The sequence below is a fragment of the Camelina sativa genome, chromosome 20 (genome assembly GCF_030686135.1).
Source record: "Camelina sativa cultivar CO46 ecotype springtype chromosome 20, ASM3068613v1".
Classification (NCBI taxonomy): domain Eukaryota; kingdom Viridiplantae; phylum Streptophyta; class Magnoliopsida; order Brassicales; family Brassicaceae; genus Camelina; species Camelina sativa.
In genome coordinates, this window is record NC_141899.1 from 7,421,808 (window position 1) to 7,448,194 (window position 26,387).

The 26,387-nt window shown below is 42.9% G+C and overlaps 4 protein-coding genes across 6 annotated transcripts; all 4 read left to right on the plus strand.

Annotated features, from left to right (window-relative positions):
• Positions 1-1,092: 1,092 nt before the first annotated feature.
• On the plus strand, positions 1,093-15,588 carry LOC104769956 (glycosyl hydrolase 5 family protein). The gene is made up of 5 exons (XM_087503584.1): positions 1,093-1,491; positions 1,636-1,883; positions 2,200-2,294; positions 14,536-14,964; positions 15,053-15,588. The coding sequence occupies exons 1-5, from the start codon at positions 1,093-1,095 to the stop codon at positions 15,451-15,453; spliced, it is 1,572 nt and encodes a 523-aa protein (XP_087359710.1). The 3' UTR covers positions 15,454-15,588.
• LOC147918565 (uncharacterized) lies at positions 3,284-9,668 on the plus strand. Its single transcript, XM_087505941.1, has one exon. The coding sequence runs from the start codon at positions 3,284-3,286 to the stop codon at positions 4,925-4,927; it is 1,644 nt and encodes a 547-aa protein (XP_087362067.1). The 3' UTR covers positions 4,928-9,668.
• Positions 15,589-15,605: 17 nt separating the features above from the next.
• LOC104769957 (glutathione S-transferase DHAR3, chloroplastic) lies at positions 15,606-17,455 on the plus strand. Its single transcript, XM_010494289.3, has 6 exons — positions 15,606-16,036; positions 16,316-16,406; positions 16,516-16,659; positions 16,767-16,884; positions 16,988-17,128; positions 17,216-17,455. The coding sequence occupies exons 1-6, from the start codon at positions 15,841-15,843 to the stop codon at positions 17,300-17,302; spliced, it is 777 nt and encodes a 258-aa protein (XP_010492591.2). The 5' UTR covers positions 15,606-15,840; the 3' UTR covers positions 17,303-17,455.
• A 955-nt stretch (positions 17,456-18,410) lies between these two features.
• Positions 18,411-26,223, plus strand: LOC104769959 (valine--tRNA ligase, chloroplastic/mitochondrial 2). 3 transcript variants are annotated; one of them, XM_087504426.1, is made up of 28 exons: positions 18,519-18,809; positions 18,926-19,010; positions 19,124-19,250; positions 19,519-19,602; positions 19,821-19,915; positions 20,188-20,279; positions 20,463-20,516; positions 20,617-20,669; positions 20,748-20,809; positions 21,000-21,075; positions 21,216-21,299; positions 21,617-21,765; positions 21,877-21,994; positions 22,081-22,197; positions 22,335-22,555; positions 22,758-22,847; positions 23,079-23,190; positions 23,399-23,509; positions 23,625-23,762; positions 24,145-24,195; positions 24,282-24,394; positions 24,468-24,615; positions 24,928-25,032; positions 25,148-25,249; positions 25,356-25,428; positions 25,549-25,715; positions 25,829-25,974; positions 26,106-26,223. In XM_087504426.1, the coding sequence occupies exons 1-27, from the start codon at positions 18,629-18,631 to the stop codon at positions 25,955-25,957; spliced, it is 2,937 nt and encodes a 978-aa protein (XP_087360552.1). In that variant the 5' UTR covers positions 18,519-18,628; the 3' UTR covers positions 25,958-25,974; positions 26,106-26,223. The 3 variants fall into 3 exon arrangements, with proteins under 3 accessions (XP_010492596.1, XP_087360552.1, XP_010492594.1); XM_010494294.2 differs by having other exon boundaries at positions 18,411-18,809; positions 19,124-19,291; positions 25,829-26,115; XM_010494292.3 differs by having other exon boundaries at positions 25,829-26,115.
• The last annotated feature ends 164 nt before the right edge of the window (positions 26,224-26,387 follow it).

The following is a 26,387-nucleotide window of genomic DNA, read 5'->3' on the forward strand; positions in this document are numbered from 1 at the left end:
GCTTTTCGGGTGAAAGTGTTTCTCTATTACTCCCTCTGTTTCACAAAGAGTGTCATTTTGACACATTTCACACAAATTAAGAAAAGTTTGAATTATACTTATTTGCCCCTATTTATTAAGTGATTAATGATCAAAATTCAATGAAAATAGCTTTGGGTTTAGGGGTAAAAAAGAAAATTTAGCATTAAACACTCATTGGAAATGTAAAATGACATTCTTTGTGAAACAAGAAATTTTCTCCAGAATGACACTCTTTGTGAAACAGAGGGAGTAATATATAGGGGATTATCAACATGACTATGCTATTAAATAGATAAAACAAAAAATTTTAGACTAATCAATTTAGTTTAAACTAATTCTAATTTTAAAAAATACAGTTAAAAAATATATAAAAGTGGTAAATAAATGAATGATTTTTTTATTGTTTGTGAAATAGAATTTACTTTTAATAATTAAATATGTTATATGAATACATTTCTGGATTTTAATTGTTGATTAAATCTTTTATTTTTAAAAACTAATCAAAAAAATATTACTTTATATATGTCACTGATTGATATATTTATGTAAAATAGTAATAAAATGTAAAGACATTTATTAAAAAAATACATAAACTATGTGAGTGCGACACATCAGCTTTTCGGGTGAGAGTGTTTCTCTATTAATATATAGAAAATATCAACATATTATAGTTAAACCGTAATATTATGAAAATTAATTTTCAAAGACATATATTAACAATTAGATGTACATTTTATATACAGTTGAATAGAAACTTCATTCTTTATTTCAAATTAATAATGCATACATAAATAATATATTATTTTACTTTTTTATAAAGTATATTGAAAATTCTCGAGAAATAAACACCTTAGATTGGTAACTACATTATCTGTTGATTATTGTTTTTCCTCTACGGTTAATTCTATTAGTTTTTCATTATTTCTTTAGTTGGAAAAAAAACCTCTAACCATAAACACGTATAATCTGCCAAAAACCAGAAACAAAACTAACTTTTTTGCAGTATAAATTACGAACTAAATTCAAATTCAAAACAATCAAAAAAAAAAAAACAAAGAAAACACACAAGAAATGGCGAGATCCTTGTATATTTGTTTATTCTTCTTATTCATTTCTTCGACATCAAAGCTAACCACAAGCTATCCTCTCTCCACAAAGTCTCGATGGATCGTGGACGAGAAAGGCCAAAGGGTGAAACTAGCTTGCGTGAACTGGCCGGCTCATCTCCAGCCTACGGTAGCTGAAGGGCTAAGCAAACAACCATTAGACTCCATCTCCAAGAAGATTGTCTCAATGGGATTTAACTGCGTTAGGCTCACTTGGCCTCTTGATTTGATGACTAACGACACATTGGCCCTTAAGGTTACTGTTAAACAGTCTTTCGAAAGCTTGAAGTTGTTTGAAGATGTTCTTGGGATTCAGACTCACAATCCCAAAATCCTTAATCTCCCCCTTCTCAACGCATTCCAGGTAAATATAGTGTTTAAGTATACCCGGCCCGTTATTAAATATTGTCAGACCGGTTTATATATGTTCAGTAGATGAACTATCTAAACGTGAACTAATTTGAATCAATAACAAATAATATGCTATATTATTGTTTTTTGTCACCAGGAAGTGGTATCGAACCTAGGACAAAACGGAGTGATGGTGATACTAGATAACCACTTGACAACCCCAGGCTGGTGCTGTGGCGAGAATGACCTCGACGCCTTCTTTGGCTACCCTAACTTTGATCCCAAAGTCTGGGCCAATGGCTTGAGCAAGATGGCTACTCTGTTCAAAGGTGCCACTAATGTCGTTGGTATGAGCCTTAGGAACGAGCCACGTGGCACTAGAGATTACCCTGACCTTTGGTTCAGGTACGTACATCTTTCAAATTTTTATACCAAACTTTGTTTCCACTGAGAATATATATAAAAACAACTTACCTACGTCAAATGAAAAAAAAACTATATATATTTTTGAATAATTTTGATTTCATTTTGAAATCTACTTATTGACCTTAATTAACACATGCTGATCAGCAATAATTTACATAAATATGTTTGAATTCACGTTGTTATACAATACATATTTCAAAATTTCACCATTCCCTATTGTTTCTATAACATTTTTCACATACGTTTACGTGGTAACTAATTGCATGCACACATGCGTGTTAATGGTAACGTGAAGGCATATGCCAGAAGGAGCAGAAGCAGTGCACGCCGCAAACCCTAAATTACTAGTCATCCTCTCAGGCATCGACTTCGACACAAACCTCTCTTTTGTTTGTACTGGGGATTGCACAACACTAAATAAATATCAATTTTTGGGGAAAGAGAAGTTTGTTCTTTTATTAACGATAAGAATTCGAGGTCGTCACTAAAACGAGTCAAGATCGTGCTCGTCAGTTCACAGGAGAACTGGCAAGTGAGTCACGACGAGCTCGAAAGCTAATGAGAATTATACAGGAAATAATAACTATGATTAGACACAAAGTTTTGCTCTCGGGGTATTGTACGTGAGTCTGATGCCTATTCTCCAGCGAGTACTGTTGCTTTATATAGCGGACTGTAGACCGAGGGTTTTCTAGGGTTTCCATCATGAATTCCCGAGATTGCCCTTTACGATTTTACTAATGACTTTCTTCCAATTTTGTCGGGCCGAAATAGCAACTGTCTTGTCTTGTTGGGCCGAGTGGCATATTGGGCGCAGCCCATATCCAACAATAGTCCCCCCTAGTCCGGGGAGCGTCAGTTTTTCTGCGATCGGCGGGCGCGCTTGAATTATCTGTAATATGCCTGCTCGGCACAGATCGTCTCGGGTTGCTTCTGGGAATGAAACTGCTACAGTGACCCTTCTGTAGTTTCTTCTGTAAGACCTCCTCTGGGCTCGTCTTTCGAGGGACACCGGAAAAATCTTGCAGTCTTTATCCCGAATGCGGTTTTCAATGACTTTCCCGAAAAATAGAAGATAGTCGCGGATTGAAATGATGGATTTGACAGTAAATCTTCCATTTTATTTACTTATTTATGCACCTTCTCCCTTCTCATTTCCTTCACTTGCTCCTTCCTCTTCATAAAAGGTAATTTCTTCTCTCTCTCATTTATTACTTTCATGTTTTTACTTCTTTCTCTCTCTACTTTTCTCTTTGGTCGATTGCATCTTCGCTTAGACCTAGTTCGGCCGCTGCCGAGCAGCTTTTAGTTGAGATTGTCCACGATCGGCGAACGGCAAGATCTGTTAGTTGGTCGCCCTTGTTGTGCTACACCGAGTCATGGTACCGGGAGTCGGTGAGAATAGTGAGATCGGCGGAGATAACGATCATCGTGATGATGGTCGGCGCCGTGTTGGTTCGATGGCTAAGAATGGAGGCAGGAACGTCGATCCTATTTGCGAGCCGAGTTCTGTTCGTCGTGAGTTCGGCGGTGAGTCCGTTGATTTTGAGCTCGGCAATATCAAGGTCGCCGCGTGTACGGCAGCTCGGCGAGGAGAGATTGGTGTATATGAACTCGAGGTCGGCAAGGAAGGAACCGGGGATGTCGGTCTTGACATGGGAAGCCGGCGGATCGAGGGTGGCGTTGATGGAACCATAGGTCGGGAGGTCGGCAGTCCTTGTGTGGAGAGGGAACGGCGAAATGAGATCGGCAGATCTGAGATCGGCGGTTTCAGTGACGGTGAGCTCGGTAGAGACATGGTCGGCGGTCCCGAGATCAGCGGACCCGATGTTGGCGGCTTCAGTTGCTGTGATCTCGGCAGCGATATGATCGGCAATGTGAGTGACGGTGAGCTCGGCGGTCGGCGAGCTAGTTTGGTGGATACTTACGAGGTCGGCAATTCTCATGAGGCTGAGACTTCTCACGATATTTTCGTTTCTCGTGTGCGGGTCGTCAATTTCGGATTGTTGAGCGGGGAATCCGGAGCTGATTCCGACGATAGGGATGCTGATCTCATGTTAGGAGGTCGAGAGATTAATAGCGGAGATCTCGTCGGTCGGCGAATTGGGTCGGATCAGCAAGAGGTTGAGCTCGGCTTGACATCGAGTAGGGGAAATCGGCCTCTAACGGGACCACAAGCTCCAGCTCGCGCGCGTGGTAAAACTCTTGCGGGAATTCGACGCGCTTTCTCTAGGAGATGTGATATTAATTGTTGGGACTCTTTTGATGGTGTTGACATTGGGGGAGAATGTGGAGATCTCAGTATTGATAGTTTGGGCGACGATTTCAACTTTGATGATATTCCCGAGTTTAGTGAGGGTAGCGAGAGTGGTTCTGGCAGGAGTCCTATGGATGTTGCATCGGCTGAGGAGGCGGTTCCAAGTTCAGCTGTTCTGGGTCTTGGTGCTGTCCCTGTTGGTCCCGACGACGAACTCGCCATTGGTCCGATCGATCAGGGTTCTTCGTTGTGCACATCGGATACTATTGCTGAGATGGCACAGTGGTGTAAGATGCCCGATGGGTTGGTATTCCAGATTCCTGAATCTCACGAGCGTCCTTTGACGCCTCCTGCAGGTTTTATCGCCCTCTACACGCATTACTTTACTGATTGCGGCCTTTGGTTTCCTCTGCCGGAGTTCTTGATTGCCATTTCTCAGCTTTCTGTGGGAGGTATCCGCAACGCAGCTGGTTTGGCGATACTTGGTACCGATTGTGGTGTAGAGGTTGATGCGCATTTCCTCGAGGAAGCCACCAGATTCACGAGAGTCAGAGGTAGTCCTGGATACTTTTATACTAGTGCTAAGTCGGGTTATCAGATCGTCACCGGAGCTGAGAAGAAGATTCGTCGTTGGCAGCGTTATTTTTTCTTTGTCAGGCTAGATGAGACTTCGGTTGAGAACCTTGACATGTTTTATGCTACTGAGTGGAATATGGTTCCCGGTAGCCTTGCTGTTTCTTATCCTTGCCTGTTGATTTTTTTTTGATTAGTTTCTAACACTTTTATTTTTGTTGATGTTTGCAGAGCCTGTTGTTCGTCTGCGCGCTCATCCTCCAGGTTTCTTTGATAATCTCAGGAAGATCAGAGCGAGAGGGGCGATTGATTGGCCCTCGCTTACTAAGAGATCTCTTGAGTTCTCTATGAACTCTTATAACTTTCATGGTTGCGTTTGATGGTTATTAGGTTGTCATACTTTGTTTTCCTTTTCAGGTTTACCACGTTTAGGAATGGGAAAGGTCAACACCCGTTTCCCTCGATACGCCGATCAGTTCAAGAAGTGCATTGACGCTGTACCTTCTGCGCGCGTTGCTGATGCTGAGGTCGCTGATCCCGTCACGGGAGCTGGTGCGGAACAGCGGCCTGCTGGTGATATTAGATCGGCGGAGGTGGCTCCTGCTCGTGCTGACAAGAGAGCTACTACTGCTCCCTCTGCTGCCTCTCGCGCACAGAAGAAGCCGCGCGGCGAGACTTCTGATGCCTTAGCTATTGTTGTTGCTGATTCCGGGCGTCCTACTCCGACAAGGAAGAGAGCTTCTCTCGGTGAGGTGGTCGTTTCTGAGCCCGAGCCGTCCAAGAGATCTAGGAAGGACGGCGTACCGCGTGATACCACTGAGCTTGATGACACGTTCTCTTTCTCCTACAAGACGAAAGGCGAGTTTTTTGTCAACCATGGAGTTGCTTGTGGCGAGTTTGCTAGCAAACTTCGCGTTTCTTCTGACCCGTTGCCCTCTGTGGATTCCTTTCACGATCCTGAGTTGTACCGATCATGGGCTCGCAAACACTTTCAAGTTGGCATTTCTCTTCATATTTCGAGTTAGCACCTTCAATCATTGTCTTGACTTCTCATCCCTTATGCTTTCAGGATGGTGGTTTTGTGAACCGTATGGTCATCTCATACGAGCGCCGTCTTACCGAGTTGGCGAAGCAAGTTGCTGATGCTCGCCCTTCTGAGCCGCCCAGGAGGTCGGCTGAGGAGCTTCGCCAGGATCTTGAGAAGGAGCGAGGGGTTACTGCTGTCCTGACGAAGCAAAACGCCGGTTACAGGAAACAGTTGGCCGATCACAAGGCTTCTCTGGCCGAGCACAAGGCTTCTTTGGAAGCTTCCCGTTCCCGCATCGAGCAGCTTGAGGCAGACAAAGCATTTCAGAGAGGGCAGCTGCAGCAATTGCAAGCAGAGCGGCAGGGTTTTGATACCGAGGTCACTGGCTATAGGTCTCGCATTGAAAGGCTGAGGAAGCACATTATTGATAACAAAGCGACGCAAGAGTCTCTGATGACGTTGTGTTAGGTGTCTGGTACTTATGAGTGTCTTCAGGAGCTGTTGGCGGGAGGCGTGGCCATCCCGCCGAAGACTTTGCTTCAGCTGGAGACTGACGCGAAGATACTGGAGGACAAGATCGCTGGTTTCGATGTTACTGATGTTCTGGATAGCGATCTCGAGGCCCTGCCAGAGACTACGATCAGCCTAGAGAGCATGCTCGGCCACGCGACTCCTCAGGTGGCACCGGTGAGCGCAGACGTTGGATTGGCCGTTTAGGTATTGTACTTGTTTTTGGAGCTTTGCCATGTGCTTATCATGCAATAGGTGTTATTTTCGAGAACTACTGGATTGGTTGTTTCATCTCGAAAATTGCGTTGCTTGCTCTATAAAATGCTCTTCAAATGTTCGTTTCTCACCATTTCATCTCTTTCTGTTCGTTAAGAAAAATCTCTTTTTGTTTCGAGCGATTGGGATCGATACTATGCCTGTGACGACGAGATCGGCCTGGCTGAGGTCGAGTTTTATCGTGCCTGGATCCAGAGGTTGAGGGCTTACACTCTAGCTTTGCGCCGCAAGTTTGAGCTTTGCTGCCAGTTTGACCGTGTGGACGGGACTGTTGCGTATCTCGAAACTATGATCGAAGAGGGGTTCTTTGTTCCAAAGTGGAGATGGGATCGTTTGCTTGAGGAGTGCTCTCGTCGCGAGGCAGCGCTGGCTGCAGTGGAGGTTCCTGATCTCGAAGAGGGTGATCTTGAGCCTCTCAACACCAGACCTTTCGAAAGTAATGCGGAGATCGATGCTTACCGAACTCGGATCACCGTATTGCATCGCTACATTAATCAGCTAACGTCCACGGACCATATCTTCGTTGATGGTAACCGTTCTGAAGGAATCTGCTCGTATCTTGAGAGTATGGCTGCTAGGGGTGTGGACGTCCCAATGGACACGTTGGAAGCATTGCGTAATGACTGCCGATCGTCTGTGCGTGATGCTTTATGTTGCTTGTTTTATTTTAAACTTGTGCCGAGCATGGCTTGCTTTTATTATTCTGGTGTTGAGCCGAGCACGGCCTTTTGTTGGTTGCTCTTGTTGTTTCGAACTTGTCTGTTCTTTCGTTATGGAATAAAATTATGTTTTTCCTATTTTTGGTATCGAGTTGTACTTTACGGTGCAAGACGTCTCTTGGCTTATCCTATTACGTGTCGAATACCAAATGTTTAGGGTGGTAGTCAAGATGAGCTCGTCATACCTTTTAGGTGCGGCCCTGGTGTCCGGCTTATCCTGTGGGTGCCATGAGGTCGGCAAGAAAGTGCAAGTGAGAACTTGGCTTATACAGACTTAACCGCCTGCTAGCTGAATGCGAGACTGGGCTCGGCTTTTTTGTGCGGATTATTTCACCGCTGCATCCTATGAGGAACGCGTTTTAAATCGCTCCCTTGGCCAGAGGGTCGATGTATGAGCTGGACAACTCGCTGAGACGGACTCGCTCGAGAGAGCTCGTTTTAGTTTTGAAATGTTTAAACTTTTGTTTTTAATTTTTTGGTATAGCTGCGCCTTTTGACGGGCTGCCTACGTACCCTCAGAGAGGGATCAAGCCATTCGTAGTTCATAGTACAAAGGGAGAGCTCGGTAGTACGAGCGTTCTTTTTTTTTTTTTTTTTTTTTTTTTTTTTTTTTTTTTGACGAGTGACGAGTGACGCTTTGTCTTCTAGTGGTAATAGCGTTTCAGGTTTCCGGAATTCCACGAACGGGGAATCGGAGTGCCGTCCAAGGTGAGGAGCTGGTAAACGCTAGGGGTGACGACCTTAGAGATCAAGTATGGGCCCTCCCAGTGAGCGCCCATCTTTCCTGCGTTGAGCTCGGCGGTGTTTTCAAAGACTTTCCTGAGGACGAGATCACCTTCATCGAAGTGGCGAGGCCTGACTTTCTTGTTGTAGAACTTCGCGGCTTGCTGCTGATAGTTCTGGATTCGGATAAGTGCTCTGCCGCGCTCTTCTTCGAGGGTGTCGAGAGTATCGAGCATCATTTCCGTGTTCAATGCGGGATCATGAACGAGCATGGAGCGTCTTAGTGTTGGCACGCCGATTTCCTCTAGTGCAAGTGCTTCCATTCCGTATGCAAGGGAGAACGGGGTCCGTCCCGTAGATCGGCGAGGGGAGGTACGGTGCGACCATAAGACACCATCGAGTTCGTCAGCCCAGAGTCCGTCGATGATTGTTTTGTTGGTCGCCTCAGCTTGTCCGTTTCCCTGCGGGTAGCGAGGTGTGGACTTGCTTAGGCGAATTCTCCATTTCGCGCAAAAGCCTTCAAATTGGATCGAGGTAAACTGCGTGCCGTTGTCAGTGACGATTTCGTACGGGAGTCCGTGCCTACAGATGATGTTTTTCCACACAAATTTTTGGACTTGCGGAGTTCCGATTTTTGCGAAGGCTTCAGCTTCGACCCACTTGGTGAAGTAATCCGTCATGATGAGGATGTACTTCTTTTGACGAGACACGGGGAGTGGTCCAACGATATCCATTGCCCACCTCATGAAGGGGTAAGGCGGTGTTGCTGTCCTCAGAAGCTCGGTTGGCGCGTGAATAATAGGAGCGTGGCGTTGACATTGTTCGCACTTCGCGACAAATTTTTCGCAATCGTCGTTCATGGTAGGCCAATAATGACCATTATTGCGTATGCGCATTGCGAGTGCACGACCTCCTGAATGATTGCCACCGGCGCCTTCGTGCACCTCTCTCATTACGTTTTCGACTTCGGCAGGACCGACGCAAGCCAAAAGGGTTCCAGACGCGCTCCAACGGAAGACTTCGCCGCGGTAAAGTGTGTAATGTGCACAACGAGCTCGGAGGCGTCGGGCGTCCCATTTGTCTGATGGAGCAATTCCATCAGCGATGTAACCACGGATTTCTTTTTGCCAGTCGTACGGTCGCTCTTTCGGTTCGGCACTAGTTTGTTCTTTATTGACGGACTCGTGCTCGATAGATGCTTGTCCTACGGAATTGTGTTGTTCGGCAGATATTTGCTCGGTGGATCCTTGTTCAGCGGAGCTCGGTGAATTGTGTTGTCCTTCAGATACTTGGTCGTTAGGCGTGAGCTCGGTGGATCCTTGTTCGGCAGATTCCTGTTCGGCTGAGCATTCACCGGAAGTTGATGGTGCACCGGCCGATGGTTCAGAGATAATCAGTGTTAGTACGGGAGTACCGTCATTTGTTCTTTGTTTCTTTGAGGCTGGAACGTTGACATTCTCATCCTCCATAACCTTTTTCTTTTTAAAATCTTGAGCGATGGGGTCGATGTTCGCAGGAAGATTGATGCTCGGTTGATCGATACTCTCAACTGGGATCACTCGACGGAGGTCGGGATCAGATGTAGACGCTAACACGGCCAGGGCGTCGGCCGGAGCATTGTCGCTGCGAGGAATTTTCGTCAACTCAAACGACTCGAATAAACCGGATAGGTTTTGGACAACTATAAGGTAAGCGTCCATTCGGTCGTTCCTGCACTCGTAATCACCGCTGAACTGGAGGGTCACCAGCTGTGAGTGGCAAAAGACTTGTAATTTCTTGACACCAATTCCGCCAGGCAACCTCATTCCTGCGATCAAGGCTTCGTACTCGGCCTCGTTGTTCGAGGCAGCAAAGGCGAGCCGGAATGATTGTTCGAGCACTTCACCTGTTGGTGAAACAAGGTGTATGCCGATCCCGGAGCCGTGTCGGGAGGAAGCACCATCGACGTGCAACGACCACTTCTCTTCGCGCGGAGTGCCTGGTTCTAGTTCGGGAGAGAGCTCGACCAAAAAATCAGCGAGTACTTGAGATTTCGCACAAGTGCGATTCTTGTATTCAATATCATATTCGCTTAATTCCACTGCCCACTTGGCCAAACGACCTGATTGACTTGGACTGTGCAGAATGGTCCGAAGGGGCTGGTTAGTCAAGACTTCCACGGTGTGGGACTGAAAATACGGGCGTAGTTTCCGAGCCGAGATAACTACAGCGTACGCGAGCTTTTCCAAGGTTGGATAGCGGAGCTCAGCTCCATCGAGACTTTTGCTGACATAGAAAATGGGATGTTGTTCTCCCCTGTCTTCTTTAATGAGTACCCCACTGACCGCCGAGCTGGAGACGGCGATGTACAGATAGAGCGTTTCTCCTTGGTCGGGCTTAGCTAAGACTGGAGGAGTAGCGAGATAGTTTTTGAGCTCCTGGAAGGCAGACTCACACTTCTCATCCCACTCAAACTTTTTGTTGCTGCGAAGCAGCTGGTAAAACGGTAGACATTTGTCGGTAGAGCATGAAATGAATCGGTTGAGGGCGGCAATTCGCCCGGTAAGTCGTTGAACTTCTCGAGTATTTCTTGGAGACGGAAGGTTTGTAATCGCCGAAATCTGTTTCGGATTAGCTTCGATACCCCTCTTGGTGACGAGGTATCCTAGGAATTCCCCCGAAGTTACGCCGAACGAGCACTTTGCTGGATTCAGCTTCATGTTATATCGGTTGAGAACTTCGAAACACTTAGCGAGATGCGAAACGTGATCGGCAGCGTGGGTTGATTTTACCAGCATATCATCGATATATACCTCCATTGTGTGGCCGAGCTGCTCGGCGAACATACGGTTGACAAGGCGCTGGTAGGTCGCACCAGCATTTTTCAAACCAAACGGCATGACCTTGTAACAGTAAGTGCCTTGGTCGGTGATAAATGCTGTCTTCTCTTGATCGTTTTTGTGCATCATTATCTGATTATATCCTGAATAAGCGTCCATGAACGATAGAAGTTCATTTCCCACAGTTGCCTCGACCAGCTGGTCGATTCTTGGGAGAGGAAAGCTGTCCTTTGGGCATGACTTGTTAAGATCGGTAAAATCGACGCACACCCGCCACTTGCCATTCTTTTTCTTCACAACTACTGGATTACTTAACCAGTCGGGATACTTGACCTCCCTGATGGATCCAGCAGCGAGCAACTTTGTGACCACCTCGTTTACGGCAGCGGTGCGCTCTAGTCCGAGTTTACGGCGCTTTTGTTTGACCGGTTTGAACGTGGGGTCTACATTGAGCTCGTGGCAGGTTATACTTGGATCGATCCCGGTCATACTGCTCATATTCCACGCGAAGATGGTGACGTTCTGGCGCAGAAACTTGACGAGCTCGTCCTTGATATCCTCTGGTAGGTCGGCACCGATCCCTACGCAGCGAGTCGCTTCAGAAGGGTCAATGTTCACTTGGATGGTTAGCTCGGTGTTCGGACGGACGCGACCATCTAACTGCTCGGCGGGGTCTGAGATTGCGAAGGTGCGAGCACTACGCTGCTGTCGTTCGACGATGAAGCAAGTTCTGGCGATCAACGGGTCTCCTCGCAGCGTGAATATACCTCTTGAGGTGGGAAACTTTACGCACTGGTGGTACGTTGATGCTACAGCTTTCATCTTATGCAGCCATGGAGTCCCCAAGATAACGTTGTAGACGATTGGTTTGTCAACAATGGCAAAATTGATACAGTGCATCGTTCCGCCTACGTAGACTGGAAGCATTATCGTGCCGACCGTCATAACTGTATCGCCATCGAAGCCGGTGAGGGGTTGGACTTCATGGTCGGCTGTGCGCAGGTCGACCTCCATCTGAATCAATACGTCTTTGAAGATGACGTTTACCCAGCTGCCAGTATCAATTAAGATTTTGGTGACGATGCTTTCACCAATTGCCATTTCAACCACCAATGGGTCGTTGTGCGGCCCTGCTAGGCCTGATGCATCGTCTTCTGTGAATATGATCGGTTCGGAGTTCGTGATGGGCTGCGTGCTTTGAGTCATCCAGTCCCGCTTGACCTCTAAACCCCGCCTGTAAGCTTTGATGGAACGAACCGAGTCACGACAAGTCGTTAGGCCGCCCATAATCATATTAATCCTTCGGCGCGGGGCCGGAGCGTTTGGATCGTCGGCCGGCTCGGGGTTCCTCTTAAGGGTTGGTGCTGGGGGAGGGGGCAGGATCTCTGTGCCGTGCTGTGGGGCGGGAGCTGTATTGTATTGCCTACTTGGGTTCTCGTTCTCAGGGTTAAAAAATTGGTTATCCCTGTGAGCCGTTATTAGTCGTCGCTCGTGTTCGACGTCAACGTGGCCTTCGTTAAACTTATCGAGCAGTACCTGCTGGAGCGTGCGGCATTCTTCAGTGGTATGCCCAGCTCGTTTATGGTAGTCGCAATACTTTTTTCCTCCTTTGCCCGATGGATCCCGGACCCATTTGTTATTCCAGGTTTTCGACGAGGATGCTTGAGGGTCCTGATTGCTCACAGCGAACGCTTGAGCTTTCTTCGCTTTTTCCAGCTTATCAGCATACTCCTTGTCAAGGTGTTGACGAGGCTCATGATGCTCGTCTTGCGCCTTTTCTTTCCCTTTGGCCGACTTAGAGGTCGGCGGTTCTTGCAGCTGTCGGTTCGCTCTCGATGCGCTTTCCTCAGCCAACTCGATGTATTTGTTGGCGCGGTGCAGCGCGTCGTCAAGAGACAGGGGCTCATGGACTATGATGTCTTCCCTAAATCGGGAACCGTGAGTGAGAGCGTTGCGGAGAGCTGATATCGCTGTGTCGTCAGCGATCGAGAGCTTTGAAACTATTCTTTTGAACCTTTCCATAAAATCCCGGAGTGACTCGTTGGTTTGCTGGAACATGTTCCACAGATCGGCATTCGAGGCACCTCGAATCATAAATGTGGAATGGTGTTGTAAGAAAGCGGTAGTCAGCTCGTGGTAGCTTCCGATAGAGTTCGGCGGGAGCCGAGCGAACCATCCCAAAGCTTCATGAGCTAGGTTCTCGACAAAGAGTTGACAGCAGCCAGCTTCGTATTCCTCTTCACTGAAGTGAGCTCGGCTTATAGCAAAACTCATAGAAGTCAGAAACGGCTTTGGGTCATCTAATCCATTGTACGGAGTGAACTTGAACTTGTTTACGTAACGAACACGAACGCGAGAGATCCTTGCAGTGAACGGCGAGCGCTGAACCTCTTCGAGTACTCGGTCGAGATTGGGGGCCGAGCTCGTTGCCCGGTGAACTCTCGAGGAGAGTTCTTGGACCATCATCTCAAGGCGCCGTATGGTATTGTCCTTGAGATCTGCGTCGGTTTGTCGGCTCGGCAAAGTTGGGGTCGGCGGGCTTCCGCTTCGTCTCTGCGTTCGGTTTTGGTTCTCGGATGGGACTTCTCTGGGGCGTTCTTCCATGGAGCCTACGATGATCGATGCTGGTGGGCGTCTATGGCTTTCGTAGCGTTCTTCTACGGACAACGTCGCAGGGGGCGGTGGATTTGCGTGCTGATCGCCGGGGTCGTTCTCACTCCGGCGCTCGCTCCTTCGTTGCTGGAGCCTGCTAATTTGATTTTGCGACGCTTCCTGCGCTGCCACAATTGCTTCGAGCCGCTCGTTTGTTCGCGTTTCCTGACCATCGAGTCGATCGAGTATGACTTGCATCAGGTCGTCGAGTCCGCTCCTTTGGACGGGCAAAGCATTGGGGAGAGCGGCATTGGAGCGAGCGGCAGTGTTGGTGAGAGCGGCGCTGAGGAGAGCTGCGGCGTTAGTTACCAACTGGTCGGTGACAGGTCCGGGTCCAACGTTTGTGGCTGCGAGGGGTTCGAGGGGCGCGTCGGGCGCTGGCGGAGGAATCGTGCTCGGCGAGGGGCCTTCGGTTGAGATCGCCGAAGAGGGTTGAGGCAGGACAGTTCGTGTTCTCGTTCGCCCCCATCGCTGCTCCGTCGGCTGCTCCGTCGGCTGCTCCATTGCTTCGTTGAGATCGTCGCTAGGATTCGTCATAGATCTTGAAACTTTGAGGAAGTGAGGACCGTCGGTGTTGATTCGTCAAAAAAGAAGTGTTCTGCTCTGGCCCCACGGTGGGCGCCAATTGTTTGTACTGGGGATTGCACAACATTAAATAAATATCGATTTTTGGGGAAAGAGAAGTTTGTTCTTTTATTAACGATAAGAATTCGAGGTCGTCACTAAAACGAGTCAAGATCGTGCTCGTCAGTTCACAGGAGAACTGGCAAGTGAGTCACGACGAGCTCGGAAGCTAATGAGAATTATACAGGAAATAATAACTATGATTAGACACAAAGTTTTGCTCTCGGGGTATTGTACGTGAGTCTGATGCCTATTCTCCAGCGAGTACTGTTGCTTTATATAGCGCACTGTAGACCGAGGGTTTTCTAGGGTTTCCATCATGAATTCCCGAGATTGCCCTTTACGATTTTACTAATGACTTTCATCCAATTTTGTCGGGCCGAAATAGCAACTGTCTTGTCATGTTGGGCCGAGTGGCATATTGGGCGCAGCCCATGTCCAACATCTTTCCTCCGTGATCGTTTCTTCAACGTAAGCTTCACCGACAAACTCGTCTTCGAGCTCCACTGGTACAGCTTCTCCGACGGCGGAGACTCGTGGAAAAAATACAACTCTAACGATTTCTGCGCCAAAATCATCTCAAAAGTTACACACAACGGAGGATTCTTAGTTGGGAGAGGCTTTCCTTTGATCTTGAGTGAGTTTGGGACTGACGAGGAAGGCGGTGACATCAGCGGAAACCGGTATATGAATTGTTTGGTTGCTTGGGCGGCTCAGAATGATTTGGATTGGGCGGTTTGGGCATTAACCGGAGATTATTACTTGAGAAGCGGTAAAACGGATATGGCTGAGACTTATGGTATCTTGAATCCGAATTGGAAAGACGTGAGAAACGCTACTTACTTGCAGAAACTCTCTGGAATCCAACAACCCTTTAGAGGCAAGAACCGTAAATGTTATAAATATTTAAAGATTCTATAATTAGAACATTATAAATCTCTAAATACCGAATCTTGATGTATATGCAGGACCTGGATTACAAACCAAGAACGTTCTCTTCCATCCATCATCTGGACTCTGCGTCACCAATAATCCCTCAGACAGATCACCCACACTTCGATTAGGACCATGCCCTAAAGCCGACACAAGTGCGTTCAACATCAACGAAGGCATTCTTTGGGTCAATAAAATGTGCGTGAAAATTCCAAGCTTTGCTGGACAAAAGGTGGAGCTTGGAGTTGGCACTAACTGTTCTAAGCTGGGACAAATCGCAGCTACCAAGATGCATTGGTCGTTCAAGACAAGTAATGGTTTGTTGCTATGTCTTGACGTGGACGAACGTGACAACAGCGTCGTCGTTAACCCTTGCAAGTGTTTGACTAAGGATGGTTCGTGTGATCCAGCTAGCCAATGGTTCAAAGTTCTTTAAATCTATATATTTTCTATATGTTTTATTCTTGAGATAATGTATTTGTAATCATCAAGACTACGATCGATCGAGCATTTTCATCCTTATATTATATAGTACTTATCCTTGGAAATAAATTTTATAACTCCCCTTGAATCTTTGATGTCAAAGATACTCGAATTAGTATTCACTGCCCAAGTATAAAAGTGTTACATTAGTGGGCTACTGCGATTGAATAACAAATGGGCTGAGAATTGAAGAAGTTGAGGCCCATTATGATCGGTACGCGATATCTAATATTTGTCCACGTGTCAGTCAACTTAGCCACTGAGAAATTTCCAGATTATTTGAGTCATTGAGTCATCTGACTTAAGTTGGAAATTGACCACAGACCAATTAAAAAAAAAAATGATAAGCCTTAGGTTTCAACCCTGCACCGCCGGTGTTTTATCGGCTTCGGTCAGCCGCGCCGGTTTTATCAAGCGGTGCGATTCAACTAAACCGGGAAGAACCGTTCGTCGGATTGGAACGATGGCAATGGCGGCGAGTCCTCTAGAAATCTGCGTTAAAGAATCTATCACCACACCAAACAAGCTCGGAGACTGTTAGCTCTCTCTCTCTCTCTCTCTCTCTCTCTCTCTCTCTCTCTCTCGTCGTTAACTTTGAAATGTGGATAATATTAAGCTTCAATTTGATCCCTCTTTCACTCGATTTCTACGTGTTAGCTAAATTGATGCTTAGTTCGTTTATATTGTGGTTAGAAAACTATCCAAACAATTTCGAATTGTGTTTGTTATTTACTTCAACTTAGGCTAGTGGATAGTGGTTTTTGGTTTTTGTTTTTTCTCAGTGAGTTGATTATATTGCATAATTATGTTGATAGGTCCTTTTTGCCAAAGGGTGTTGCTGACTATGGAGGAGAAGCATGTCCCTTATGACATGAAAATGGTGGATTTGAGTAACAAGCCGGAATGGTCAATACTCTTTGAGATTCCTTCATGATTCTTGATTAACGGCAGTGATTGATTTCCTTGTAGTATTTTTCTTAATGTGTTGTTGTCTTCTTGTTTTTGATGTTTATAGGTTCTTGAAAATTAGTCAAGAAGGTAAAGTACCAGTGGTGAAGTTTGATGAGAAATGGGTTCCAGATTCCGATGTTATAACACAAGCTTTGGAAGACAAGTTTCCTGAACCTCCTCTTGCTACCCCACCTGAAAAGGCTTCAGTGTAAGCCAATCCTTCTTTTTGTTTTCTCTGGTGTACTTGTTATAGTGCATACTCTGCATACTACTTCCAGTTAAGAATTTGCGTTTAATCTATGTTTATGTGTGCAGTGGGTCGAAGATCTTTTCCACATTTATCGGTTTTCTCAAGAGCAAAGATTCAGGAGATGGAACTGAGCAAGTTTTCTTGGATGAGCTTAGTACATTCAACGATCATATCAAGGAAAATGTAAGCTATTTTCTTTTGTAGTTCTTGATCTCTTTCATTGACTAGTCTTCGATTATGAGCAAAAACATAATATTTACCACTCTATCTTCCTTAACTGTGAAAGGGACCGTTCATAAACGGAGAGAAGATTTCAGCAGCAGATTTGTCCTTGGCACCAAAGTTATACCACATGAAGATTGCATTAGGACATTTCAAGAACTGGTCTGTTCCAGATTCACTTTCTTTCGTTATATCCTACATGGAGGTAACTGTCTGAAAAAACCGCATTCTCTTTCGATCATATCTTTTTTTCCATTTCGTTTAACCAACCGAGCTATAATGGGATTTACAGAATGTTTTCTCGAGGGAATCGTTCGTGAACACACAAGCGCAAACAGAGGATGTAATTGCTGGTTGGAGACCAAAGGTGATGGGTTAAGGAGCTATATATAGAAGTTGGACCATAAGAGATCATCATCATCATCTTCTTTCTCTTTTACTAAATGTAAAAATGTAATAATCAAATCTTCTTCAAGACTTTAAATGTTATCTATAACTATCTTTTCTTTTTAATAAAAGGAAGTACATAACATTGTTTTGGTAGACTTTATAATTTTAATAAATGGTTATAAATGGTTACAAATAGGTTATACATAAGTTATAAATTAATCCATATATTAATTGGTTACAAGTTGATAGTTCATATATTAATGGTAAAAAATAAAACCTTAATTGTAACTGAAAATCTTAAACGAGATATTCCAAATCTGACCTAACATCCTTCCAAGCTTTTAATATAAATCAATGTCTTTAAAACTGGACCGGAAGGTGAACCGGAAGTCTTTCGGGCCACTGGGTCAACAAGTCGGACCGATTGAATTACGGGTCAATTAGTTTATTAGTTTGATTACATTTTATGAATATAACATCTACTTTTCTATAAATATATGAATAAAACATACATAATTAAGTACTAAACAACTAAAATTAAACTTTTAAATGATTAGATAAAATAACTAATTGATTCTTTTATAAATAACAACATTTATTTATAATTTGGTTTAAGTTTAAAGTGTGACCAAAATAAAATATTTTAATTTGAGACCGACAACCTGATCCGACCCGCCGGTTCAACCACCGGTTCACGGGATTTTAGCGAGGTTTTATGGTTTTTTGCGGGTTTTATTTGTTAGGTTTTTAGTGGTTACCCGAACCGGAATACCTATCGGGTTGTGGTTGGATCGAACCGACCGGCCGGCTCGGTCTTAGTTAAAAAACATTGATATAAATCATTCAGATCTCCATTCACCAAAATACATCTCTCATATTCATACAAAAAAATAATTATAACAATCGTTTCTCAGTTTACAATGCTAAACGTCTTATAAGTTATATTTTATTTTGAAATTATAATAAAAATAAAAGAAACTTTAACCCATGCTCTAGCACGGGTCCAGTAAGCTATTATAATACACATACATTACTTATATTGTGTCACAGTGAGTGAAGCTTGCATATAAGTTTTGAATGTACCGACCAAATTGACTGTCACAAATTGGCACCGATGTTGTTGATAATGTTTGCAAATAGACCATTAAAGACAGATATAATTACAGAATTGCCCTTCCGTCATCCATTCATTCCCTCCTCCTTGCTTAAACCCCATTTTCCTCAGCAGCTTATCTCTTTTTTTTCCCTGGGAATTTCAAATTTTTGTTCTCGTCGCCCCCAGATTTTCTCGGGAATCTGTCGGGTGAAATCTGCCATGATTCTCCAAACGGCTTTATCTCTACCCACACCTACTTCTACTACTACTAGTAGTATTCTGTTTTCTCGCAGCTCTCCTCACCAGCTCAACACTCTCTTCTTCACTAACCGACGCCGTCGATTAATTTCCCCGTCCCGCTTAAATTCAAGTTTCTCGAAACGTAGATTCTCTTTCTCTGGTACGAAATCTGTTTCCTTATGGCTTTCGTTGCTTATAGTCGTCGTATGTACGAAATCTGTTCTTCAATTCAATTTCAGTAGTAGTTTACTCGGAATTTCCTCTTTTGTATTTTAGTTGCTGCGTCAGGAAATGATGTGTTTACTTCACCCGAGACATCCAAGACCTTTGATTTTTCCTCGGAGGAGAAAATATACAATTGGTAAATTTTTAATTCTGCTGATGGTTTTGGAATTATGAGTTTGGATATCCGTAATGTACATGGACTTTTGTGATTTTTATCCTTATGAGATTTGGGATTTGGGCATTTTTTAGGTGGGAGTCGCAAGGGTACTTCAAACCAAGTTTTGACAAAGGAGGCAGCCCTTTTGTGATACCAATGCCACCTCCTAATGTTACTGGTTCTCTCCACATGGGCCATGCTATGTTTGTCACTCTTGAGGTTGTTGGAATCCGTATTCAGATAATTCACAGTCATTTTGGGTATTCCATTTTATGTTCCTATTTTCATTTAAGCCTCCTCCTAGTTTGTTCCTCTTGCTTTTACCTCGTATATGTATGCATCTATGTGCAGTTTTTTAGGCACTTCCACTGTTTTTAAGTTGGTTTGAAAGATTATTTGGTAATGCCATTTTTTTGTGTGTGCATTAGCTGTGTTAGGCTATGGTTTTGCTATTCTCATCACATTTTGTTTTGTTTTGTTTTGACAGGATATTATGGTTCGATACAATAGGATGAAAGGTAGGCCAACACTTTGGCTTCCTGGGACCGATCATGCTGGTATTGCCACTCAGGTTCATTTTCCAGTTCATTGTTCAAGTTTTGCGTGGTATTTCTTTTACGTGTGTTTTCTTGGTGCTCACTATGATTTCTTACATCTTGCTTCTTCCTAATCCATTGAACTCTTTCCTACACCAATCTCCCACATTTTATTTATTAAAATGTCCCTTTCTTGTAGAGTATAGTTATATAATATTTTCATTGTTTGGTGAACCTACTATATTTTTTACAGTTGGTCGTGGAAAAGATGCTAGCGTCAGAAGGCATTAAGAGGGTGGATTTAGGTAGAGATGAGTTTACCAAAAGAGTCTGGGAATGGAAGAAGAAGTATGCTATCTAATCACTGCTATGAATTAATTCAAAAGATCTAATTTCAAAAAAAATTGTCTGGCGGTGTTTCCATTCTTCTAACAAGTGATAAGTTACCGATTGTCTAGAAAGATATGCAGTATTTTAAGCAAGAAAAGATTCCTATACATTTCTTTTATTTGAGTAAAATGATGGTCCTATACCATTCCAAAGGCCAATGCTTTCATTAAATGATAAAATCCCCTGTATTTGTATCTGATACATTAAGGGTTTTGTGTGGCTTTTCTCAGGTATGGCGGAACCATCACAAATCAGATTAAAAGACTGGGCGCTTCTTGTGATTGGAGTAGAGAGCGCTTCACTCTTGATGAGCAATTGAGTCGTAAGGCATCTTTCTATAGTATCCATATCTTCTAGATGGGGATTCTTAATTTGACCAAATATGATTTTAAGTAAAAATACTATCCAGTTTTTAGGTGGTTCATAAAGTTTCTCGTCGCTCTTATTTTTACACCTTGAATTTATACTGTATATTCTTTGATTCTCTTTTACCCGCAATTTGTAGGAGCTGTGGTCGAGGCTTTTGTGAAGCTTCATGACAAGGGGTTGATATATCAAGGTACACTAATTTTTATTTTGGTTTCTGTTGTCTTAGATTTAAGTATAGATGTGCTATACTCATTACGACGTTTGATGATCGTGGCATAATGTTTTTCCAGGATCTTACATGGTCAACTGGTCCCCTAATTTACAGACTGCTGTTTCGGACTTGGTGTGTGATGCATCTTATCTGACACTCTTGTTTGATTACTTTTTTTCTTTCTAGAAGTGACTGTATTGTTCTTACCAGGAAGTAGAATATTCAGAGGAACCTGGGTTTCTATACCATATTAAATACCGTGTAGCTGGAAGGTACTGTCCTTTACTTTTCCTTCGATGGACCCTTATATATAGCAAAATTATGTGAAAAGATAACGTTGGGTCTGTAAGAGTTCCTTCGGCAGTAGTTAACCTTGAATTGTGCTAGTAAATTTTCTTGGAAGATTAGTGACTACCTTTGTTCTGTTTATGGAAATGGCTTATCTGATATTTTCTTGTACAGTCCTGATTTTCTTACTATAGCGACGACTCGTCCAGAGACATTGTTTGGTGACGTGGCCCTTGCCGTGCATCCTGAGGTTGGTGGTGAATTTTGTTTATTTCAATTGATATTAGGATATCGGGAATCAAAGATGGGACTATCAAAGTATGTTTGACGTTTCAAGTTTTGAGTATTGTTTGAGGATTAATTTTGTGAAATGTATTTGGCATCTGCCAGGATGATCGTTATGCAAAGTATGTTGGTGAGACAGCAATTGTACCTATGACATATGGTCGTCATGTGCCAATTATTTCTGATAAGGTAAACTCAGATATACTGCTAGTGCACTCCTTTCGATGTCTTTTAAGATCAAATATCTCTTTCTAAGTTCAACAAGGAAAAGGCTGCAGTTGTTTTTCTTTGCTATTTTTCATGCTTTTCTCATCAGTACTTTTTGCTGGGAAACTTCTAAGTTCTAGTGTTCTAGTTGATCCAAGAACACTAGAACAAGAAACTGAAGTTATCTCATAGTATTTCCAATGGGATAACTTCTAAGCAAGAAACTGAAGTTATCTCGTAGTATTTCCTATGCTGTTCTTCATGCAATTCTCATCAGTATTTTTTTTGTACCGTGGCAGTATGTTGATAAGGATTTTGGTACTGGTGTTCTGAAGATAAGTCCTGGGCATGATCACAATGATTATCTTCTTGCAAGAAAGCTAGGTCTCCCCATTCTGAATGTGATGAACAAGGATGCAACACTAAATGACGTTGCTGGCTTGTTTTGGTAACATTTTGTTTTAAACTTATATGTTAGCTGCATTCAACATTATGAAATGGAATGCCCTTAGGTTACATCTTAACGTCCTTGGTGCCTTAACATACATCGTATTTTCAGTGGCCTTGACCGGTTTGAGGTGAGGGAGAAACTATGGGCAGATCTTGAGGAGACAGGTTTAGCTGTTAAGAAGGAGCCTCATACTTTACGAGTTCCAAGATCTCAACGTGGTGGAGAAGTATTTTTCTACTAACCCAGTAGTATTATTATTCCAGTTCTTTAGAAGTTCTTTTATTTTCTCATGCATGGTTTAACTGGTTTTAGGTTATTGAGCCACTTGTAAGCAAACAATGGTTTGTCCACATGGATCCTTTAGCTGAGAAGGCTCTTCTTGCTGTAGAGAACAAAGAACTTACCATCATACCTGAGAGATTTGAGAAGGTATGCAAGCGACCTGTTGTGTGTTATTAGTTACTGAGCTGGTATCTGTTTTGTCCTCTCAGTTTGGCATATTCGATTTTTGACTGTATACACTGCTTACTTCTGCCTTTGCTTATATATCCTGTCACTCCTTGCAGATATACAATCACTGGCTGACAAATATTAAGGATTGGTGCATAAGCCGGCAGCTGTGGTGGGGGCATCGCATACCAGTTTGGTATGTGGTTGGAAAGGATTGCGAAGAGGACTACATAGTTGCTAAAAATGCTGAAGAAGCCCTTGAGAAAGCCCATGAGAAGTATGGAAAAGATGTTGAAATATATCAGGATCCAGATGTTCTTGACACCTGGTTTTCCAGGTTAGTTTCTCAGTTAGATTTATTTGGAGATTACTTTTCTTCTGTGTGTCACTGGTATTAAAATATTCTATAGTTTATTATGTGAAAGTTTCACACAATGGATTAGTGCTTTACCTTTAAAGAATATATCTGCAGCTGAACATATTTTCCTGATTTTGCAAGAACTTCTTATATACTTGACCTAAGATGTTTTCTTCTGCAGCTCACTGTGGCCATTTAGCACTCTTGGCTGGCCTGATGTATCAGCGAAGGATTTCAGTAACTTCTACCCTACGAATATGTTAGAAACAGGGTATATTCTTTTCTTTCTTGTCGATTAGAAAAACATGGCTGCTACTATCAGGGCTAGTGTTAATGGTAGACCCTACACTAGTAAGGAAAAAATTTAGGACCTGTTACCAAGAACTGATGTCTAAATTAAGTACATCGCGTAAAGAAAATGCGCTTTAGTTGCAGTTTGCGTCTTTGAAACTCCCAATACTTCCTTTACATAACTATTGTCATTGTCCTTTTGTTTGGACAGGCATGACATACTATTTTTCTGGGTAGCAAGAATGGTTATGATGGGAATAGAATTTACAGGGACCGTTCCATTTTCTCATGTCTATCTTCACGGACTTATACGGGACTCTCAAGTAAGTTTAGTGTTTTTTTTTTTCTTTTTCTTTTCGAGATGAGGTAACTACTCAAACCTTGATCATTGAGGCTTTTCACATCATTATCTCTCACTTCTTCCTTTATGCTATTTAAATGTTAAGTGACTTCTAGGATTTCTATAGGGGAAACTTGTATTCAAGTTCTGTATATCTCTATTTAGTTAACCAGATTATTTGAAATGATCAGGGGAGAAAAATGTCAAAATCTCTGGGGAATGTGATTGATCCGCTTGACACAATCAAAGATTTTGGCACTGACGCTCTGAGATTTACGATCGCACTAGGAACTGCTGGTCAGGTTTGATCTCTACGGTGTTGAGGCAGCTGAACCACAATTTTTTAGGGGTTTACATTAAGATATCATATTTATGTCTATATTACTTTCTATGTTTTCCCCTTTACCTTTTTGTTAGGATCTGAACTTATCTACTGAGAGATTAACTGCAAATAAAGCATTTACCAACAAACTGTGGAATGCTGGAAAGTTTGTGCTGCATAGTCTCCCTAGTTTAAGTGATACATCTGCTTGGGAGAATTTGCTGGCCCTCAAGGTTTGCTTGCTTTTCCATCTCCACTCGAAAGTATAGGGAACTGTGGTACAATTTTCCTTTTAGTGACAGACTAAGTATGATATAAAGTCGAATATCATATAATAAGCGTTTAAGACTATTTTTTTTTGTGTCAAGAAGGGTTCATGGACCATAAAAGTCTCAGAAAAAAAAACGAGGTAGCTTTCAATATAGGAGATTCGTCAGACCCTCTTTCATGGAGTTTTTCCTTTTGCATACCTTTTGCCATAACTTAAAACAATTGTAGAATCGCATCACAAATGATAAGCTACCTTAGGCTGCTCACTTACCATAGAGTTGTTGTGATATTTCACAATGTTTATAGTGAAAAATTTCTAACCATTAGCTTCTTTTCTTTTGACAGTTGGACAAAGAGGAAACCTTACTTAGTTTACCCTTGCCTGAATGTTGGGCGGTATAACATCGTAATCCTGAAGTTATCAAAAAGTATCAATCTGCCTACCAGTCTACCACCTTATATTCCTTTTGCATTATTATCAGGTGTCAAAACTCCATATTCTCATTGACTCCGTCACAGCAAGCTATGAGAAGTTGTTCTTTGGGGATGTAGGAAGAGAAACATATGATTTCTTTTGGAGTGACTTTGCTGATTGGTATCACTACGTGAACTCTTAACAACCAATACATGTTTCTTGGACTTAATTGACTGACTAGTCTACTCTATAGGTATATTGAAGCCAGCAAATCTCGACTGTATGGATCTGGAGGCAATTCAGTTTCTCTAGCTTCTCAGGCAGTTTTGTTATATGTCTTCGAGAATATACTTAAGCTGTTACATCCATTTATGCCGTTTGTAACCGAGGATCTATGGCAGGTAACATGCTCTCAGTTTTGCTATCTGTGTATTTCATTTCTACATTAGTTGGCCTTTCACCATTTACTTGGCCAACTGCACTGGGGCTGATTTTTCCTTATACCTAAGAGTTTTTGTATGCTAATTGGACGATTTTTAACCAATGGATGCTTAAGCTGTTGTCTTTGAGTTTTCTTTGGTACTGTTGCTTTGTTTCTGAGGATGATGTAAAAGGACTGAAAACTTAGTTATATGTGGTTCCTACTTTGGTACTGCTATCAAAAATGATTTCAGCTTCACGAAACTAGATTCTAAATGCATTTGTGTTTGCAGGCACTTCCCTACAGGAAAGAAGCGCTCATTGTGTCTCCATGGCCACAAAATTCACTTCCAAGGAATGTTGAATCAATAAAAAGATTTGAGAATTTACAAGCTCTGGTCAGTGTGAATTTCTGCCTTTATATATTCTGCTAACCTCCAACAGAACCATACCTAAAGAATTCATAATCAGAAGTTCAGAAGATGTTGACACACTGCATGTTAAATCACACAGACTAGAGCAATTCGAAATGCACGAGCAGAGTATACAGTGGAACCGGTAAAGCGTATATCTGCCGCAGTTGTTGGAAGTGCAGAAGTTATTGAATATATTTCGGTCAGTATATTGTTTCTTCCTACTAGTTAATTTATCTTACGAAGAAAGGTTTATTGATTTGCCTAGTGTATCCTTATTAAAAGCTGCGCCTTTTGTGTTGCTGCAGAAAGAGAAGGAGGTGTTAGCTCTTCTATCAAGGCTTGACTTAAACAACGTCCATTTTACCAATGTCCCTCCTGGTATAATAATCTTTAATCCAATCTGCTCTCTTCGTTTCATCTTATCTCAATTATTTACATTTTTGCGGGATCCGGCTTCAACTCGTGGTCAAAACAAAACTCTACTGGTTGGTTCTTCAGGTGATGCAAATCTCTCAGTCCACCTTGTAGCCAGTGAAGGACTAGAGGCATATCTACCTCTTGCCGCCATGGTTGATATATCTTCTGAAGTCCAACGCATATCCAAACGTCTGTCCAAGATGCAAACTGAATACGACGCCCTCGTAACTCGCCTCAGTTCACCGAAGGTATACCATTACCATGAAAAGAATCTTCAAAACACTTGTTAGATTTTGTTTCTAATGAAGTAGCGGTGCTGGGTTTTAAACTGTTTGTCTTACATGATTTTGAAACACGGTAGTTTGTGGAGAAAGCTCCAGAAGAAGTGGTGAGAGGTGTAAAGGAGCAAGCAGAAGAATTAGAAGAGAAGATAAAGCTGACCAAAGCTAGGCTTGATCTTCTCAAGTCTACTTCTTTAGTGTCTCAGTAAATTAAAAAATCTCTCAGGTAATTATTATATACTCTCGCGTTTTGACCCGGCACATAACTTTTAGTGATGATCGATCATTTGAAGCTCTCTGAGGCTATTTGTCCATTAAATTTTACCCATAACTACAATTAATTTTTCCTTTTTTTAGGGACCCCAAATTTAGCTTCAAAATCTACCCCCAGAAATAATCAATTGTCAACTTTTTTATTAGTGTCCTACTGTCGGGTCCATTAACGCCTAAAAGCATGAACAGTATTCAAGCAAAACGTGGGTAATTTTAGTATTTTGTTAGTTGTACTACTGCTACAATTGTATTTAATTTTATATAGCTTCTTCACCAACAAAAAAAATATGTGTATTAAAAAACTTTCAACAACTCATTAGGTGTATTCAGATTGGTTTGGTTAGGCTCAAAAAGTTGTATTAGGAA

What these genes read in the sequence shown, in the direction of transcription:
- LOC104769957 (XM_010494289.3), top strand. Translation starts at nt 15,841, where the DNA reads ATGATAAGCCTTAGGTTTCAACCCTGCACCGCCGGTGTTTTATCGGCT. An exon ending in ACCAAACAAGCTCGGAGACT is followed by an intron (nt 16,037 to 16,315) that starts GTTAGCTCTCTC and finishes TTATGTTGATAG; the next exon opens with GTCCTTTTTGCCAAAGGGTG. An exon ending in ACGATCATATCAAGGAAAAT is followed by an intron (nt 16,885 to 16,987) that starts GTAAGCTATTTT and finishes TAACTGTGAAAG; the next exon opens with GGACCGTTCATAAACGGAGA.
- LOC147918565 (XM_087505941.1), top strand. Translation starts at nt 3,284, where the DNA reads ATGGTACCGGGAGTCGGTGAGAATAGTGAGATCGGCGGAGATAACGAT.
- LOC104769956 (XM_087503584.1), top strand. Translation starts at nt 1,093, where the DNA reads ATGGCGAGATCCTTGTATATTTGTTTATTCTTCTTATTCATTTCTTCG. An exon ending in TACCCTGACCTTTGGTTCAG is followed by an intron (nt 1,884 to 2,199) that starts GTACGTACATCT and finishes GGTAACGTGAAG; the next exon opens with GCATATGCCAGAAGGAGCAG. An exon ending in CGACACAAACCTCTCTTTTG is followed by an intron (nt 2,295 to 14,535) that starts TTTGTACTGGGG and finishes CAACATCTTTCC; the next exon opens with TCCGTGATCGTTTCTTCAAC.
- LOC104769959 (XM_087504426.1), top strand. Translation starts at nt 18,629, where the DNA reads ATGATTCTCCAAACGGCTTTATCTCTACCCACACCTACTTCTACTACT. An exon ending in CAAGGGGTTGATATATCAAG is followed by an intron (nt 20,517 to 20,616) that starts GTACACTAATTT and finishes ATGTTTTTCCAG; the next exon opens with GATCTTACATGGTCAACTGG. An exon ending in CTTGACACCTGGTTTTCCAG is followed by an intron (nt 22,556 to 22,757) that starts GTTAGTTTCTCA and finishes TTTCTTCTGCAG; the next exon opens with CTCACTGTGGCCATTTAGCA.